At 37.6% G+C, this 20,250-nt stretch overlaps 1 protein-coding gene across 18 annotated transcripts in view; it reads left to right on the top strand.

The window, feature by feature from the left end:
• KHDRBS2 (KH RNA binding domain containing, signal transduction associated 2) overlaps window positions 1-20,250 on the top strand; it is a 631,853-nt gene that overhangs the window by 389,163 nt on the left and 222,440 nt on the right. For all 18 annotated transcript variants that reach the window (XR_006717294.1, XR_006717303.1, XR_006717302.1 and 15 more), the window contains exon 6: window positions 2,249-2,447. Coding sequence is in view for 7 of the 18 variants with exons in the window: in XM_045498652.1 (XP_045354608.1) it covers window positions 2,249-2,447 (199 nt within the window). In the remaining 11 variants the exon portion in view is untranslated. The remainder of the gene's footprint in view (window positions 1-2,248; window positions 2,448-20,250) is intronic.

Here is a 20,250-nt window from a genome sequence, read left to right as displayed (position 1 = left end):
AACTTCAGCTGAATTGGAGAAAAGAGATATGAGATTAAAATTCCAGGGAAAGAACATAGTGTACGGAGGTGATGAGTCAGATTCAGGAAACAGGTTTTCTAGGGCTGTGTCTGGGACACAACTGACGGAGGAATAGGATGAGAAATTAGATTTGATGTGAGCATCATATAATTTTAAAGCAGGAACAGTTGTTACAGATTGAGAGATCTGATTTTACCCATTAGAAAAAAAAAATCCACCTTAAACCCGGGGAGTTACAGTCCTTCCTTGTGATTATTCATTAAAATAAGACTTGTGAACATCATTTACTACCCACACCTGGACACTTTTGAGAATGTTAAAATGCTAAACTAAACAGGAAGCTAGGACAACAGTTGTATATCAGAATTATTCTGGGCAAACCTGGATGTATGCTCACCCTGCTGAGGAAACAGACCCTTGGAGGCCCAGTGAAGGTAAAATTGGTCTTTACATCATTTTTCATAGATGTGTTTTATATTATGATGATAATATAGTATATTGTGTTCTCAGCTATTGTTGTGGTTGAAGTGGGCACTGGGCCTTCTGGGTCTTTTGTATTTCACCTTCCCCAATCTAGGAGAGCATTCTCTATACATTAGACTTACAATAAGTTCTCTGATAATTTCTCTATTCATCAGCTCTATAATCTATTTAAAACGTTTAAAAGCTTTACCAGCATTCTTACTGTTCAGTCACAAAAGCTCATTTTCTGCAAGCAAGAAAGAGCCAGCTGACTGCTATTCATAGCAGAAAGCCTAACCTACATCCCCCATCTGTGGGTACAGCCAAGCAGTGTGATTGTTGACATCCCAATGATCATCATTTTTCCCAAAGCTTTAGTGTTCCTGCTGAAAGCAGTGCTTTCTGGAGGCCAGCCTTTCAGACATAATAAAAAGTGAAATAACCACACTTTTGCCCAAAGACTTCAAACACTCAACCTTTCCAAAGGCCTTGGAAAACCATAAAAGTTGGCTGCAACCATTTGATCTTAGGCTTTTAATACAAGTTACTTTTGTGTCAATCACTGTAGTACAGAGCATTCAGTCTATTCTTTTATTGCAGAATCCTAATGTATTTCTCTAACACCGTAGTTACCATAGGAAAATAAATTATATTAGTGACTATACCAGTTCAGGGGGTTGTATGCATGATGACAAATCAGTGATAATGAGTTCCGATTTCAGTGACCTTAAGCTTAAGCTACTATAATAAACAGAATGATATCACCATGCTTAGAGTTCCACATTTTATTAAAGTATGAAAGCGCACACAGATTTTTTCGTTGTAAGTTACAACGTTGCACTCACTGTCAGTAACCTCCAACATGCAGGAGACATTGACATTTAGCAGCTCAGTCTCATAGATGGTCCAGTGAGCCATACAGGTTTCCCCTGCTATCCAAAAGTAGAATATTCCTATGAAATATTTCATAAGCTGAAATGAAATAAAGCAAAGAAGCAATTGCCATTAATTTATATGCAAAATTTTTGAGTGCTCTCAGACCCCTCAAAAAATGACCTCAGGCTTTTCTGATACCTTAGGATACATCTTGCTAATGGATGCACAAAGTAAATGGAGATAAAGCACAGATGCTCACACAGTTCAAAGCCCTGGCAAGTTGATGGTAAGATGCTGAGTGTAGTACCAGGGGAAGGAGCTTGGTGACTCCACTCTCGCTGCTTGGGGTGCACACTGGCCCTATAATGGCTCGCTAAAAAACAAATACTAAACTCTATTTTTGTTTTTCGCCTTTTTCATAAAAGCAGAAATCCCCTTCTGATATCTTTCAGTTAGCGAAAACAGGTGCTAAAGTCAGTCTTTTGTAAAAGCAAAGTGGCATAAGGTGAACTTTTAAAAGGCAGAGGATACTTACATGTTACCAGAAACTCTGATTTGGGTCTTCTTGGCAAATCTGGAATAAAATGAGAGTGCGTTAGTTTGTATTTGGTTGTTTGTTTGTTTGGTTGGTTGGTTTTCTATAGTAAAGTATTTGATATGATTTTCATTATAAGTAAGTCATAGATAGCATTTACAAAATTTATTCTACTATAGACGTCAAATGCTTTACATCCTCAAGAGTCTCAATCACACACACACACACACACACACACACACACACGCACATGCGTACAGAAATAGATTTGGTTTTCTTTCCATCACTGTAGTCTGTCTGTTTCAGTCTCTCTCATCACTGGATTCTCATCTGTACATGACCTGTTCCTCCTAGGGGCCGTGGGGGCGCCATTCCTCCTCCCCCCCCACCTGGACGGGGTGTCCTCACCCCTCGAGGGACTACTGTGACTCGTGGAGCTCTTCCAGTGCCTCCTGTAGCAAGAGGTGTCCCTACTCCACGAGCCCGCGGAGCACCGGCAGTGCCGGGATACAGGGCACCCCCTCCTCCAGCCCACGAAGCTTATGAAGAATATGTAAGTACCCTCGAGAAACCCATTGTTAGGAAGATCTCAATTCATTGGGTAACAAGTTAACCCTCAAAGACATTCATATACCATGAATATAGCAGATGATGTTTGCTGCAGAAGGCAAACGTCATTTGCATCAGAAGTTAATCAGTGCATTTAAACAAGAGCTTTTTTTGAGAAAAGCTTTTATTTTACAGGGACCATGATTGTTCGTACCAGTTAAGTAGCTTGCATTTTAAGAATTTTCCTATCTTTAGAAGATCAATCTCAAAAGGGAAATAATTATGAATATAATGTAAAATGTCTGAATATTCAGAAGCTTCTGGAACATGTTAAAGACTAGCATAAAACTCACTCGGCAGTATTTGACTATTATTGTATTATAAACTGTGGTAATAATGTAAGACCATGTGGTTTGTCTTTCACTTAAATATCCTTGCTCTGTCTTTCACCATATGAAACATATGGAATTGGCAGATATGAAGAATTCAAAAAATACAGAATGAACAGAAGACATGTAGTGTCTGTAAGCAGTCCCCTCGTTTCCCAAGCACTCTGTCACTTGATACACCCTTTGATCTTTCATCCAAGTTGTTAATATTCTACTGGTCACATTGTATTCTAGTCCCTGTGACTATAAAATTATAAAAAGGCACAGTTTCCTATTCACTTGTGTAACCACAGTAAATCCACTGTAAATGTTAAAGTGAATTGATACAAGCCAATCGTCATCTTATGAAACAGATTCATTTTGTCTTTAACCTTTCCAGCATGCTCATCCCTGGTCTAGGGTATTATTTTATCCAGCCACCCACACACATGCTGTCTTCTTAAATGTCCTCTGTAAATGGTTACTTATTAAGCATAAACTCTTCAAGGACAGTTACTGTCACATGTGGGGCACTCAAAACACATAAATGTTCAATGACGTGGTTAATAACCAAGTAAAACTCAATCCAAAATATAGTGAACATGATTGATAGGTATCACTAAGAATGTATTAGTGCTGAGAGTATGTTAGTGTTTAGGAATGACGTTCCTGCTTAGTATGAAACATTGACTAATATTTGCAAGAGGGAAGAAAAGTTATGTTTAGAAATCCATTTCTACTGGCAAAGGAGAAATGTGTTCATCTAAAGTATCTTTTGATACCAAAAAAGTTAGATATCAATATCAGGCATCAATATTGAAAAACTTAATCTGAAAATTACAAAATTGGAAACAAAATATATTCTGCCCTATAAATATGACCACAAGTTAGGAAACACAGAGCCAGGTCTTGATTTTGCCATCTCTTTCCTGAGAAATAAGTATGAAATAAGTATGAATAGGTATGAAATAAGTACTTGTTAAATGAATGAATTAAAAATCCACAATGGGATGATGGAATTTTTTTAAACCTCTCAGAAACCTTCTATCTCTGCCATTTTTATGTGCATTGTTTTGTTACCATGGTACTTGTGTCTTCCAAACAGAAGCTTAAGCAGTCAGATCTCTATTTCAAAAATTAAAAGAGAGAGAAAACCTTTTCAGGTCGTAGTGGTCAACATTGTTATTAATCAGAGAAGTTACAGGGCATGGAGGGCACTGTGAAAGAGAAGAAGACTGGCAAAACATTGTAAGCTTTTGTGTAGCTACTAACACACGGTAGCCTTTCACATGCATTCCAATTTATAAAGTTGGATAGATCACTGGAATGCAGGCCAAATAAGAGTAAACTACAAAAGCATGAAGAGTTTATAGAAACATGAGTGAAAGGGTCATATACTGAATAGGAGAGGGTGGTTTTTAGAGTAAGTAAAAGAAAATATGTAAAGCCATACTATCTGAATTTTTTATTTAGATTCTAAGGTATCCAGTCCTTTTATTCATTCACTCAATCATTTACTGAGCCTCACTCTTATTTCAGGCACTGTTCTCAAGGTCCTGGAGATGTAGCTGTGAGCAGAACAGACCAAATATCTGCTTTCATAAAGTTTGCGTTTTAGTGAGGGGAGACAGAAAACAAACATATGTCAACAAATGAATGAAGTAATGCCAGGTAGAGATAAGTGCTCTGGAGAGAGGTGGATGGAGGACACTACAGTAGCATGGGCTGTTATGGAAGGTCTCTCTGCCATAAAGACTTGAACAAATGCCTAATGGAGCAAGGGTCCAGGCTGAGAGGATGCCTCCATAAAGGGCATCCCTGGTAAAGGAAACAGCAAGCACAGGTGCCCTGAAATGGGACCTGCCTGGAACATTTGGGGGCCAGCAGCAAACAGAACATTAAAGCTGGAGCAGAGTGTGTGAGGCAGAGGTTGTAGATGAGGTCACGTAGATGAGGCTTTTGGAGTTTTGGGCAGGACAGTGCCATGATCAGATTTATGTTTTAAGAGGCTCCGTTGACATCATGGAAAACAGAATATGGGGTAGGAGTGGGCCAATAATAGAAACAGAGACTGCTGAGTGACTCATTGCAGTATCCTCCACTGGCAAAATGATGGCTTGGAGGGGATGAGAAGAGAGATCAGAGTGTGAGAGCATGGGAAAATGATCTGTTAGGTTTTGGATGATAAAATAGATGTAATGTGTGAGAAAAGAAAGTAAAAGGAATTTTTGCAACGTTTCTGTGAAGTGCAGGTTAAACTGAACCTTGAGCTGAGCAAGTGGGTTAAATCCAGATGTCCTTTATTGAGATGAGGAGTACTGGGGAGGGAAGTGGAAAGTCTGGCCTGCGGGAAAGTCAGCTGTGTTGCTGGGGGGACAGGACCTGACTTTTGAAACATACAGCAGCAGCCGGAGGTTTGCATTCTTGTCATGTCACTAGCGGTGCAATTTATAAACACTGAGGCTTGGATTTCCTGTCAACTTGGGTTTTCCTTTCTACTGGAAAGGGGAATTGTGCTCATCTAAAGTATCTTTTATACAATAGGAGGTGTCAATATTGAAAATTTTATTTATTTATTTATTTATTTATTTTTAATTTTTTTTTTTTTTTTACCGTTTATTTATTTTTGAGACAGAGAGAGACAGAGCATGAATGGGGGAGGGTCAGAGAGAGGGAGACACAGAATCTGAAACAGGCTCCAGGCTCTGAGCTGTCAGCACAGAGCCCGACGCGGGGCTCGAACTCATGGACCCTGAGATCATGACCTGAGCTGAAGTCGGTCACTTAACCGACTGAGCCACCCAGGCGCCCCAATATTGAAAATTTTAGACAATCTTAAACGTGCAAAATTGGAAACAAAAATACATTCTACCCTGTAAACAAGCCCACAGATCAGGAAACACAGAGCCCTGTCTTGATTCTGCTATCTCTTTCCTGAGACACAGTATGTATGAAATAAGTACTTGTTAAGTGAATGAACTAAAAATCCACAGCAGAGATGGGGGGGCGGGGTATTATATGAATAGAGAGTCATGAAGTCCAATAATAGCAATACCATCAGGCCTTAAGAAAGTTCTAGAACGAGGAACTAGAAAATTGTCAAGAATCTCTTTTCCTATCTCATCTCTGTTCTCTGCATATATGTTTCCATTCACTTTAGTCTACAATCTACTGGATTTTTGGCTTCTCTTGATCAACATATGTCCACCCCAGGGCTGCCACATTTGTGTCCAGTTCTCATCACCTACAGACACTGACTGGCTGTCTGTCTCTCAGTCCCAGTCTAGATCCCCAGGTGAGGGAGTCATACTCACCCAGGCTTGTCAGGTGTCCAACACTAGTCAGTCAGCCATGACTAGGGACAGTTTCTGGATGTTAAGTCTGGGATCTACTACTTACCAACCAGCAGTGCAAGGGAAGAGTAAGAGTCAAGTTCACACAATATGAGCATGGTTATTGGGGGCCCAGCCCCAAGGATAATATGGGGAGACACTAGTTACCAGAGAAGGAGAATATATTTTGAACTTGGCAGATTTCCCAAAATATATCTATGATAACATTCTCTTGATAACAGGCAAAAGTAGATAACTGTCCTTTAAATGCCCTTTTATGCCATGTTTTATAAAAACCTGTCATATGTCATATTTTAATTTTTTCCCCTGTAAACAATTCAGTGATTATGTACAGAGTTTAATACATGGCTGATAAGCTGCTGTCAGCATCTCTGAAGTCTCAGACCAAGCTCAGATTAACACTCAAGAGCTGCTATTCTCTGCTCTAATTTTAAACTATTGATTCCTCTGTAAGGGGTAAGGAAAACAAAAGTTTAAGTGTTTCCGTAACAAAATAACAGCACCATGCTGAGTTGATGGTGAAAATCTCAAAGGAGTTCTTAACTTTCAGATAAAATTTCTAGAAAAGGTTCCCTTTATTATAAATGACACTGTGAGCCAATTCACTCCTCAGACTTCTCTTTCTTCCCTGCTGGGTCCCAGCATTACATTTCTGACCACACAGAATGGATATAGGTAATCAAATCCACTCCTTGCAGCCTGCCTGACAAGCAACAGCTTACAGTAAATGAGATTGCTGTTTAAAACCATCATTAGTGTTAGCAGAGTCTAAAAAAATGTGAATTTTGGTTTAATTGTTATACATCCTAATCCAGACTTTAAACATTTTAAAGTTTCTTTGCGCTGACCTTCTACTAACAAGTACATTTAAATTTTACAGATCCATCATCATGATCAAAATAGATTTGCAGAATTGAAAAGTAGAGTTCAAAAAATCTCCCACATAACAAAATATGAAGTTGATCATCTGTATCAGTGGGTAATATGTTAAGAGCGAGTAAACCGAAACATAAACTTTTGAATGCCTACTAGGTTCCAGTCAGTATTTTAATTAACTTAATTTCATGATAACTCAACAACCAGTTATCGATGAGTGATTTTAGTAGGTGAGGAATTAAGACTTGCATTCAATTTTCTGTCTCCAAACCTCTGTATCTTTGTCATCATAAAATATCCTACATAGTACTTGCTTCACAGAGAACTCACATGCACGTATACAGACCATTTGTTCTTCACACCTCCCATCCAGACCACTAGTCCGGGCTTGAATCCCCTCAGCAATATTTAGGACATCTACCAGCCTCTACAGGAACACCTCCAACTATGGAGAACTCAGTACCTCCAGAAGCTAGGTGCTGGACATACACAAACTGTGGTTAAAGAGACACTACCTCTGCTCTCAAAAAGCATGCCATCTAGTGGGAGAGACAAAGAATTAGTCTAACAATTAACATAGAATATGTAATTGCTTTAGGCTCTTATCTTACTCTACCTTCTATTAGAAGTAAGTTTTGCTCTTATCTTCTCGCCCATAACTTAAACATCCTAAAGGCTGAGAGAGTTTCTTACATTTATTTTATCTTTGCAGTTCTAAGTGCTGAGTATTAGCAATTGAATTGAACCTATTTATGATATTGTTGGAAAGGTGTTATATCTATGCACACTCACGTACATATACATATTTTATATAAATATTAAATGAATGAAAGTAAAACACAGCATATTTTAAGTGTCAAATAGAGACTACACCTGCTTCCAGTAAAGAGAATTATCACCATGGCAACGGGTGTTTTGGAAAACCTCTAAGAAGGCAAGGAAGACAGCAAGAGCAAACCAAGAAAAGTAAGTGTAACTTGGAAAAGTAGAGAGAGGGGGTAGGAAGCTCCCTGCAAAAAGGAATGCTAAGGGGGAAGGCAAGAAGAGGGACCTTTCAAAGGAAATTGTAAGAAGCTAGGAGAACAATTTGGGGAAATAGGATTCATTTAAGACAGCAGTGAACATATGGGGCGCCTGGGTGGCGCAGTCGGTTAAGCGTCCGACTTCAGCCAGGTCACGATCTTGCGGTCCGTGAGTTCGAGCCCCGCGTCGGGCTCTGGGCTGATGGCTCAGAGCCTGGAGCCTGTTTCCGATTCTGTGTCTCCCTCTCTCTCTGCCCCTCTCCCGTTCATGCTCTGTCTCTCTCTGTCCCAAAAATAAATAAACGTTGAAAAAAAAAAAAAAGATAGCAGTGAACATAATATAGGATTACAGTTGACCTTAAAGGCTGAGGTTCTAACTTTACTGACTGTCATTAACAACCACCTGATGGTTTTTCAGCAGGAGATTAAACAAAGATTTGAAGGAATTTTATGATCCTCAATTGTTCATAATTTGCAGTTTTATAATTCTCAATTATTAGGGTGGATTGGAGAACAGAGTGAAGAAAGGAGAGATGATTTAGGGAATCAACTGCAGTGAGACTTCCTGAGATGTGGCCTTGAATTATGGAAGCACAGGAATGGGATTAAAAGTATCAAGGCCAAATATAACACTGAAAATGGAAATAATAGGGTTTGTGACAAGTGAATGTGAGAGGAATAGGAAAAGCCAGTCAGGGCTCAAAGGTATGCTTGTATGAGGGGTAAGATTGAGAGAGGAGGAAGGGCTATAATGGGGAGGAGTGGGCAGTGAAGAATTGAGTTTGAAGCTAAACAAAGTCCTTTCCAAGGCTTACAAATGACCTCATGGGGCCATGTCTCTGAGTTGCAGAGGTAAGGTCTTTCACCTGCTATCAGTTGAGATCACTTCCCCACCTGTCACACTTCCCCTTGGGTAAGGTGATACCAGAGGACAAGGTTGTTTGTGAAATTGTGCTCAGTGGAGTTCATTCATCTCGAGTTTAATAGGATATTTTTATTTGCATGATCACATATTGCTAATGTTCTATTATAGAAATAATTCCAGAAATATTCTTCCCATCTTGCCTGGTGTCATGACACAAGTGTTTATGGACACAGATCTGACTTATTTAAGTTGGGAACTCAGGCACTAGTGCTGGAAGTATTTGGTTAGTGGTGGAAAAACAAGTTTGAATTGTATGGGAGCCAGAAATGTTCTGTTGAGAACTTTCCACATTATTCAGAACATGATAGATATGAAAGAAACGTTAAAGAGCCTTCCCCAAATTTGACAGTAATCCTCATAGTCTCTAATGTAACCAGTAATGAGTTGTAAAACTGAGATAAACTTTCAAAACTACCAATAATAATAAGTGTTTTTCTATCAACCACGCTGGAGGAAGAAAAAATCAAAACAGTTTCCTTTCCTCTCTATAGAAAATATTATAAAGTCATTGTCATATTAGAGGTGATCAAAAATTATGCCTTCAAAAAATAGGAAAAATAATCTAGGTGTGTATTAGGCAACTAGTGAATGAAAATACTGTATTGTTGTCTGGAGCTTGTCATGTTTGTATTTTCAGTTTTTAAAATTTTGCAATTTAGGGGCGCCTGGGTGGCTCAGTCGGTTAAGTGTCCGACTTCAGCTCAGGTCACCATCCCGCGGTCCGTGAGTTCGAGCCCCGCTTCCGGCTCTGGGCTGATGGCTCAGAGCCTGGAGCCTGCTTCTGATTCTGTGTCTCCCTCTCTCTCTGCCCCTCCCCGTTCATGCTCTGTCTCTCTCTGTCTCAAAAATAAATAAAACATTAATTTTTTTTTTAATTTTGCAATTTAGCCATGATTGCTTTTCTCATTCAAAATAAATATTCACTTTCATGCCTAATATACATAATTTTGTAACCTTTTTCTTAAAGATAGATGCAAAATTGTATATCTTCAGGACCCACAAGCTCCTTTAAAACATTTTTTTAATGCTTATTTTTGAGAGACAGAGAGTGAGAGAGAGAGCGAGAGAGTCAGGGAGAGGCAGAGAGCGAGAGGGAGACAGAGGATCTAAAGCAGGCTCCAGGCTCCAAGCTGTCAGCACAGTGCCAATATGGGGCTCGAACTCATAAACCGTGAGATCACGACCTGAGCCGAAGTTGGACACTTAAGTGACTGAGCCACCCAGATGCCCCAGGACCCACAATCTCTTAGTCTGTCCCCCATAGAAGAAAACAATGGCAATATTTATAGGAAAATGGATGGTATATATATATATATATATATATATATATATATATAGGAAAATGGACCCACAATCTCTTAGTCTGTCCCCCATAGAAGAAAACAATGGCAATATTTATAGGAAAATGGATGGTATATATATAGGTTCGAAGCGGGGCTCGAACTCACGGACCGCGGGATCGTGACCTGAGCTGAAGTTGGACGCTTAACCGACTGAGCCACCCAGGCGCCCCTAAATTGCAAAAAAATGGATGGTATATATAGGGCTGGTACAGTGGGGTGGGTACTGTTTAAAGAAAAAACCTGACCGTGTAACCAGAGTTTATTTCCAGTACTGAAAGTCTGTTCTGCTATGCTCAGCTACAGCCATGTTGCTGCTGTTGATAAGTATGCTATTCCTTGTGGAGATGCTATCCTTTTCACAAAGGTTGTGTGGAAGAATTAAATGTGCAGCTGAAGACACACAACTTCCAGAAGCGTCCATCCGAAAACATACTGTCAACATAAATATTTGCTTAAGTAAACACTCTCTTATGGCTTATATGTTGGTGTAACATAAAAAAAAAAAAAAAATGAAAACAAAACCCTCAGGTACACAAAATAGTTTCCTGCTTCCAAAGACATAGATCCAATTAATTTTTAAATTAACTCAAATCTTTTCCAACAGTTAATATCCAGATATCAAAATGGTGCATGGGGGCACAACAAAGGAAGAGAAAATATCAGTTCAATGCTACCTGACAAATTTGGCCATGTATAATCAATCATGTTAACCGAATTTATAAAATTCATTTTGACAAATTTTTGAAAAGCTTTTCCCTTCATCAGTCTTAACTAAACCTATCAGCATTAAAGCTCATCCTATCAACTGATTACAACTCTGAGGCATCCTTTCAGTAACAATGAGAGAACTAGAAAATTCACTGGTAAATCAATAGTCCTTAAAATTTCCATAAATGAGTTCAGGCTGCCAACCTTCAATTTCATGTGTATGGAACATTTTTTGACAGGAGAGGGAAATAAGTATTAAATGATAATTGAAATCAATTCTTGTGCCATTTTTGTGGAAGGAAAGATTATGAGCCTGATCTATAATGCATTTCGAGGGGAGCCACATGTGGTGATTTTCTGTGTAATAGTCAAGAGCCTTCACCCAACGAAGGGAGATTTTTATTAGAGTTTCTAGATTGGATATTTGTATTCCATTAAACATTCTTGTTTGAGTTTCATGCTCTAGTCTCCCCTTAGTAGAGACTAATTTACTAGAATGCATTGTAGGATTTTGTTTTTTGAAATGTAACCAATATTTAAATTAAACAAAACATGTGAACTTAACGAAATATTTTTTTAAACTATCGGATAGGCATAATACTTCAGTGCTTTAAATCCCCATAGATAGGTAGTGTTTTTTAAGGATTATTAAAATATTAAATTATTTCCCCAAAATATAAGGTAGCATCTTTTTAAATTGTGTGCAGTTTTCATCTAAAGTTGAAGCTTGAATAAACCATCCTTCTTCTAGCATTATGTTTTAGGTTTTAAGTCATTTTAGAACAGATGCAGATTCTTTTAGTGGCCACAACATAGGATTGTATCCAAACCTCTACCTTATAATTACCATGATGACTAATGTCTTTTGTAACACTTACAAGGAAGAACATAGTGTTTCCTCTCCGTCCCTTTTTGAGATGACTGTTAGCTGATGGAAAACATTATAAAGTATTTAAAGTTTCCTTTAGGCTCTGTTGTTATGGTCCTTTTACAGTGTCTGGTATAGATACAGGGAGGGAGAACAGTGGCAAAAATGCCCCCAAACTGCCACTTCTGCCTTCAGTTCCACCATTTTTTGTTTTTAAAATTATTAGTGTATTTTAGGTCATATTATTTTCTATCTTTGCTCCATACACGTGGTCTAAGGATCAGTAATAAAAGTGAATTGAGCCCTAATTTCTTTCTATAGATATGTTCTTGAAAGGCTGTGCTGGGTATATCATTTTTTTTTCTTCTGAGTTCATTATGATTTTGATTACGATATCCCCACTAAAAATTTAAGACCCTAAAGAAAGTGACAAATCAGACCTAAGAATCCTAAAGTCATTTTTCTTTTGCTGGTCACAAAGCAATATTCTATGTGTCTTGCCAACACCACCCTTAACATTCTCTGACAAACAAAACTTGGTTAAATACAACGTGCCTTGATTGTCAGTGGCTTTTGCAGAAAACCAAATAGGAATGGTTAAATAGCATTGAGTCCTTGTCCATATTCTGGCCCTCTTTCATTATGGATTCCCCTTTTAGGTGAAAATAGTGGCTGCTAAATCTTGCCATCAGTCACATATCTTTGTGATTATTTTCTGTGTTATCTTATTAGTTAAAGGCTTCTACTGGGGAAACTACAGATGTTCTTTGCAATAACTTTTAGTAATCTCAACATTTGAATTAAGACAATTTCTCTTCCTTTTTGGAGATGAGAAACTTTACTTTCCCTTTATATGAAACTATGTTGTGGATTATTTCTGTCTTATATTTCTTAGAAACAAAATAGAGAATATACCACTAATGGGCTTTTAATTTTTTTTCCATATTCCTTCATGTAACTGCAGCCCTTCTTAGAACCTCTGACCTATAAATATCCATGTAAGGTAATTTGTTCTCTATTTTACACTGTCATGGATACTAATGGAGCTGGAGAGCTGCGGATACAGCTGGTATGAGGGCTGGAGTGAAAGCTGAGGGTGCAGAGGATGAGCAATTTGTTCTTTCAGGCGATCTTTCCTTTCTTCTCAACCTCCACAAATAAGTCCAAAATCTTCCCTGTGTGTCTTCTATTCTTGATGTAAGAAAATAATTAAAACAACAAACTCATTTGATATGAGTCATGGGGGTTGTGTGTCATAGGGAGTGAAAGAGATTTTGCTTTTAATGTTCTTATTGTTCTTCCCCTTGTAACACTACTAGATGCAACTACATGAAAATAAAAGCCAATGTCCTTTGCTGTAATTTCAGCCCATGTTATAATTTCTGTTACATGGCAGTCTTTTTTATTAAATAATGTACCTGGAATTTATGCATTTGCAGAATAATAAATAACTAGCCAGAAGAGTAACTGGAACCCACCACTGATATATTCATCTGGTCTGCATCGGTACAGAGCACCAGCTGGTGTCCATTCTGCTTGGTCAAACCTCAGATCTGATTGGTTGGGGCCCGAGTCTTTCTGGCTGTTAAATGTTGTACCACTTCCACGTTGGTGAAATTCTAGTAGAAATACAATGTAACAGATTTTCACAAATAGGCAAATTAAGTCAACTAAGCTTAGAGATTAGGATTCCTTAGCCAAGCCATTGGGGCATTTGTCCAAGCCAGATGGTTGCACTGCACCAAAACCTCTTCTGATCACAGTTACAGCTGATGGCACTTGCGACTTCAGAATTCCCAGTGCTCTGCCTGTCATCATGCTGAAATTCATCACTGTCTCTTTCCTGGACAATGTGTCCCACATCTTTAGAGAGAATGGGACATAATCTAATTTACCTCACCCACTTTACTTCATCATATACATAGAGTCCTCTGAATGCAAAAAGCCACCATGCGCTTTTGGATGTCACAGAGTCTTATCTAGTCCACTACTTTAGTTTACGTCGAAGAAATTAAGGTCCAGAAAATGAATGACTGAACTAAAGTCATACACCTGGTAATGCCAGTCACAGGTTTCATGACTTTTCTTGCAGTGCTTTTTCTAACAGACATTACAAAAAGAGCAAGAAAATCACAAATGAACTTGCTTATGTATCTTCCAGTTAACTAGACTAATCATCGGCACCCATGTTGAGCTTTAAACTTTTCTAAAATTTACAAGGAATAGATCGAGAGGATGACATAAGAAAATGTTTGAGTCCTCATGCTAAGCAGATTTACCAGTGAAGTTTATGGGGCCCAAATTTCTCCTTCGACTGTGTCGTCCCTTATCAGGAACCTGAAAGCCTTCTAGAAGTCACACACATACACACACGTGTGTGTGGGTAGGCAAGCACACACAGGTACATATCGTCTTTATTTTATGTTTTTTAGTGACTGACAAACCAAAAGCAAACATAAACAAAAGGGGAATTCCAGTTTTCCTTTACTTATCAAAATATTTTCTTGTTAAAAAAAGGATTTATAGAAATGTAAGAATATGCATTTCTCATGTTCTCTCTTACTTCTTTGTAAAACTCTACCCGACAGTACAGAGTTAGTTGTGAAGACAGAAGTGTAGTTTACTGTCATGTAGAAAACATACCTGTGAGGTAGGAAAAGGTTTGAGGAGATATCTCTATGGATTTAGTAGGTAAAAAGTACTTGGCCATTAAGCCGGAACAGACTCCTGTGTTTGAAACCAGATTTTTACCAAACATATCTATTCCATTCTACATTCCAAATGTAAGTTAAAACATATTAAGCAATAAACTACAGAATGGAATTATACACATAAAGCTCCAAATGTAATGAAACAAAAAAAAATTTCCTATCTAGATCACATTTAAGGTTTTCTTTTACATAAGAAAGTATAGTCTTAAAATTTAGACAACAGAATGTGATAGTTTTCATTTGTAATTTAGGCAGCAAATAACCAGCCCAAATAAATCTACCAAATCTTCTTCCTCCCAGAAAGCAATCTCCATTAAAATTTCTTCCAAAATAACAGGTTTCATCCAGCTATATTCCCCTTTTTTCTATTCTAAGCTCCTTACAGGGCTTAATATAACATCATATTTTCTCATAACACCACATTTTCAGCTTTCATTTCTTAAGCTGTCTTAAACCTTGACTCTCCCTATTGACCTATTTGTTTGAGAGTCTCCAGTTATTTCCATTCTAACAGTACTTCTTTTCCTACACTTGTGCATCTAAACCTTTCATCAACATCTCCCAAGTTAGGATTCCTCCTGATTTGTCTACTTCTGTTTAGTTGAACCCCAAAAATGTAAAAGTCATTTTTTGAGTCTTTCTTTGCTTTTGTTTCAAATGCTAAACTCAGATTAGTTTTCCGAAAATGCTAACTTTATCATGTCACTCCTTTGTTAGGAAATATCCATCTATCTCTTCCCATTACCTAAAATCTAAAATTTCAACTTCTTAATTTTACATACATGATATTATGAGAAGATGAAGAGCAGTAATTTTACAAGCTTATTGTTAACTGAGTTTCATTTTCAAATGAGGTTTAGCCAAGAATAAACACAAAATAAATCTAAAAGCAAGAGAGAAAAATCTTAAATTTATATAGCCAATAATTAACAGCAACTTTAATACATATTAAATACATTCTTACTATATTATAATTCTATAATTCTTAATATACTAAATTCATATATATTCTGAAAATATTAAAATACGTTGTGCTAGTTGATTCAGTTTTACCTAATATTTATTGAATGCCCATTCTCTATGATATTAATTTCTGTAGGAAGAGGCATGATGGATGAAAATGGTGGTCATTTTTAATGCATGTCTATTGTACGTTAGGGCTTTTACATACATAATCTCACAACAATAATGAAAAGTAAGAGGTATAATTCTTGTTTTTCCATTAAGGAATTTTGGGGTCAAAGAAATAGGTAAATCTGCCAGTCACCTGTCTGATACAAGAGCCAGACAGATCTGTCTTCAAAGCTAATACCTTGTTGGGTATAAAGATGTAAAGGCAAAGCTCCTGGCTTTAAAAGGGCAACAGGTAACACACTTGCACAAAAAACAAAGCTTACAGGTTCAGGGCAGAGTATACTTTGTGAGGGAGGATTCAAGACTTCATTGTTAGACAATTTCCTGACCTACCTCTCAACCAGTATAAAGTAGTTATGACACCTGCTGGAAATTCCATTAAACTAAACCTATCTGTAATATTTTGTATTTGCTTTGCTTCCACTCAGGTCGAAGAACTAATCAGTTATAATGCTATTTGATATAGTGCAAATATAGGCATTTACAGGAAAAGCAACCAATAATCTTCAACTTTATGGTAGTCAGGATAGAAAAGACTGAAGCAGTTATACACATACTGAAGTTCTTTGGAAGTCTAGAATATTAAAAGTAGCCAGAAAATCCAACAATGATAATAATCATTATTATAATCATAATGATATTGATAATGGAAACAACTAATATAATTAAGTACTTACTTTGAGCCAGACACCATGCAAAGTTATTCACCTTCAACATCTAATTTTTACCACATTATTATGTTGGTATTATGTCCATTTTACAGTTGAAGAAACTGAGATTGAAAGAGGCTAAGCAGTATGCCCAAAATTAGCTAGCCACAGAGCGGCAGAGCTAGTATATATATAAGATTGCAAGGGCATTGCCCATAGTCTCCAAGCTATAACAGTACAGTACTTAACAGATGGCAGGTGTTTGCCTAGGTGCTACACATAGACTCAAGTTACCTTCCTGGCACTTCTGTGAAAAAAAGTGCTATTACTTTCTTAGATAGGAAGGATTATATGTAGGGAGAAGTGCCGGGAAAGATTTAGTAGCTAAGCCAACATTATCGAGGTAATGAGCTGCAGATTTCCAACCAAACAACCTGGCTCCAGTCCACCCTGCTCTGGTGTCTATAGGGAAGCTTAGCAAAAATATCATTTGGATACTTAGTTGCAAATGATACCAGTAGAAAAAAATGAGTGGGGTATTTCAAGGAACCACCTAGTAAATCTTCCTGGTCTAAAGTGAATAAATAAAAACAAGGACTTGGTGGAGGAGGGGGCTTGAAAGATGAGTTGGGGCAAAGTGATAAAATGAGTTGTGGAAAAAAATGCCTCGAAGAGAATTTAATTGTAAGATGATGGTTAGTGAGAACTGGCTGAATGTTACCGAGACATCCAAGAATGAATGTAACTGTGCACATCAGCAGGGACTGACGCAAGTAGACACCGAAGACAGGAAACATCATCGAAAGCCTATGTAATAATATCTGTAGGAGTGCAGTTGCTAAGAGGGGACAATATGGGAGGCATTATGGAAGATGTAGTAAATTAATTAAACCAAGTAATTCCAGAATTCTGATCATTGTGCAAAAGACTTTAGGTAATTAAAAAATAGAAAATTATCCAATACTATTTATTTTTGGCTTAAATATTAATTGGACATTACAGAATGTTTATACTAAGGCTAGTTAACACTTTTATCCTCTCACATAATTGCATTTGTTTTGTGTGTGTAATGGTAACATTTAAAATCTACTCTCAACTTTCAAGTATATAATAAGTATTATTAATTATAGTCAACATGCTGTACATTAGATCCCCAGATCTTGTTTGTCTTATAGGCGGGACTTTGTACCCTTTGACCAATATCTCCTCATTTCCCCCACCCTCTCAACATTATTTTCTTAATCACACATCTTTTTCCTATAAATGTTTTCCGGCGTATCCATGTCATGATAAGAGCATCAGTTAGGAAACATTTTAGACAATTGTTTATGAAATCCACAGTCTTTAAATGAGATTTTAAAAGATTTGGAAGAGAAAAATGATACTTATTTTTTTACCAAAAATAAAATAATATAATGTAGTCATATCATGACTGTGGATTTTTTCAGCCAAATGCTTGAACCACTTTCTAAAGAGATGTTTTAAACATAATATCATAACAAAGTGGTTTTTACACTATTTTTTTTAGAAGCATCCATCTGTCAAAGGCAATTTTAGCCCTTGTTCCAGTTATATAATAGTGAGGAACAAGTGTTTTGTTTTGTTTTCCTTGGTAGTTTTATATTTATGATCTCAGAAGTTACTGAGATCTGTTTGCAGGACCTCAGCAGCCCGTCAAGGGAGGAGTGTAGGGTCTGGAAGAGCTGTTAGCCCCTGAGGGAGCTAACCGGGGCTGAGTCAGAAGAGGGGGGCACAAAGCCCAAATGCATTGCAGGTGAGACAGAGGGAAGAAAAACCAGGGCTTTCCAATTACCAGAAAGATTCTCTTCCTCTTCCATATATCCTCCATTGAATTTTCTATTTGCACTCCTACGAGAGTGTTTAGAAGATGCTCTATAGGAATGGTGGAATTGTCATTCTCCCAATATGTTTTCTGGTCATTTCTATCTCTTCTGGTTTCTTGCCTTCTGTCCCATTCCTTCTGGTCATTCAGACAGGCTGGAATCAAGACTTCTAGAGAGTACATGACACTGCTAGTCCAGTGCAGAAGTCAGCCAGCAGACCTTTCCTGCAGATGACCTGGAGTGAACATTTTTGGCTTTGCGGGAAATACAGTCTGTGTCACAACTATGCAACTTTGCCATTGTAGCACAAATGTGCCATACACAATATGCAAATGAATGGAAGTGACAATGTTCCAGTGAAGCTTTATTCGGGAAAAAACAGGTGACAGGGCCATTTTTAGTCCAGGGGCCATAATTTGCCAACCCCTGGCCTAACGTGTAGCACCCACTGTATTTTGTATTTATCTCATGACAGATACCAGAATCAAATTTACAAGGAACATATTTCTGCAATGACGGCAAAAAAAAAAAGACCCTGGAATTTTAGCTTATGTGAATTATCTAAGGCCTCTCCTTTTCTCATAGGAGCTGCATGTCAAAGAGGAGGGCTAAAACATTACATAAAACCATATCAAATTCACTCCATCACTAACTGCCAGAGATGGTGGTTTGCATAGAATTATTTTCATCTCCAGCCCCTCCCGCCCTTTTAATTTAAAGATACATATGTGATGTAGCACACTGCCAAATTGCTTGCTAAAACAGCTGAATACCATTAAGGAAAAAAAAATCTCATTTTCAGCAGAGCTTCTGAAGGCTGGGTGATGGAGGCACCGTGCAGGTGAGTGTCTTGCTAAATGATAAATGAGCTTGGATCCTCATAATTTTTAGAAGAATGTAGGTACAGTAATACCAATATTCTATATAGCTACATACTTCTGATGATAAATTCTCCTGTGTCACCTCACTGGTAGTGCTATGTCCCCGCCATTTGTAATAATCTAGTATTGTAAGCTGCTGGCAGATAAATATTCACACAAGTGTACTACTTGTTTTCTTCTGAAAGAACCTGTTAGCCATCGTGCTTCAGACAGACTCAAGTTTAATGCATCCTTTAAAAAATGTATTTGGCAGTAAAAATGTTGTGAAAATTGATCTTGTTATAAAATTTAGCACCTTAGATTTGACATTAAGGCCACTTAGAGACTTCAGCAATCAGTAAGGCAGAGAGGGAACAACTGAATTTCAAGGTAATGGTTAGGAGGCCATAAAGTGAGAAATTGGAACAGGTTACAAAACCCAATCTTTCAAGTTGGTCATTTATTTGTCAACTACTCCAGCTCTAGGATACTCTACAAATACAAACAAATAAATAAATAATGCTTGCTCTCTGTCATTTTTCTTAAATCTGACGAGAACAAACCGGAGTCTTTTAAGATTGCTTCAATATCACAGAGAATCAGCAAGAAAAATCAGAACCCAAGCAGCAAATGACAAAAAAAAAAAGAATATGATAATCTAATAAATACAAGAAAGGGATAATTTTAAATTTGCAGAGTCATAACCAATATGCTAGTTTGACTTCAGAAATAAAGTGATATAAAATTAAACATTATGGGCATGGAGAGTAATTATCAAGTTGATAAGAGAAGGTGAAAAGTCATATTTGTCCTTGATACTCATTGGCAGCTTGATTTTAGTGACATATGTTACAGTCATGACACAACTCAATAGAAGGGTGGATGTAACCCTGCATGTAAATGTGGGAAGTTCCTTGTTCCAGGCTCCCTCTGGTCTGTGAAGGACAGGTGGTTACAACTCATGTAATTGCAACTCATTTCTTAGAGTTACACCTGCCTCAATCCTAACAAAGTATGAATTGTACAATTTATGAAGAGTGCCACCTTCAGGCAAGAGTGGATAGAGTCTGAGTAAAACTGATAGGAAGGACTTCATTTTTTGGCACGTTTAACATGCATATTTTATAAGGTGTTCTTGTTTCCCC

Source organism: Leopardus geoffroyi, chromosome B2 (genome assembly GCF_018350155.1).
Source record: "Leopardus geoffroyi isolate Oge1 chromosome B2, O.geoffroyi_Oge1_pat1.0, whole genome shotgun sequence".
NCBI lineage: Eukaryota > Metazoa > Chordata > Mammalia > Carnivora > Felidae > Leopardus > Leopardus geoffroyi.
The sequence above is the reverse complement of the archived record's forward strand: the minus strand, read 5'-3'. Positions and strand labels throughout refer to the sequence as shown.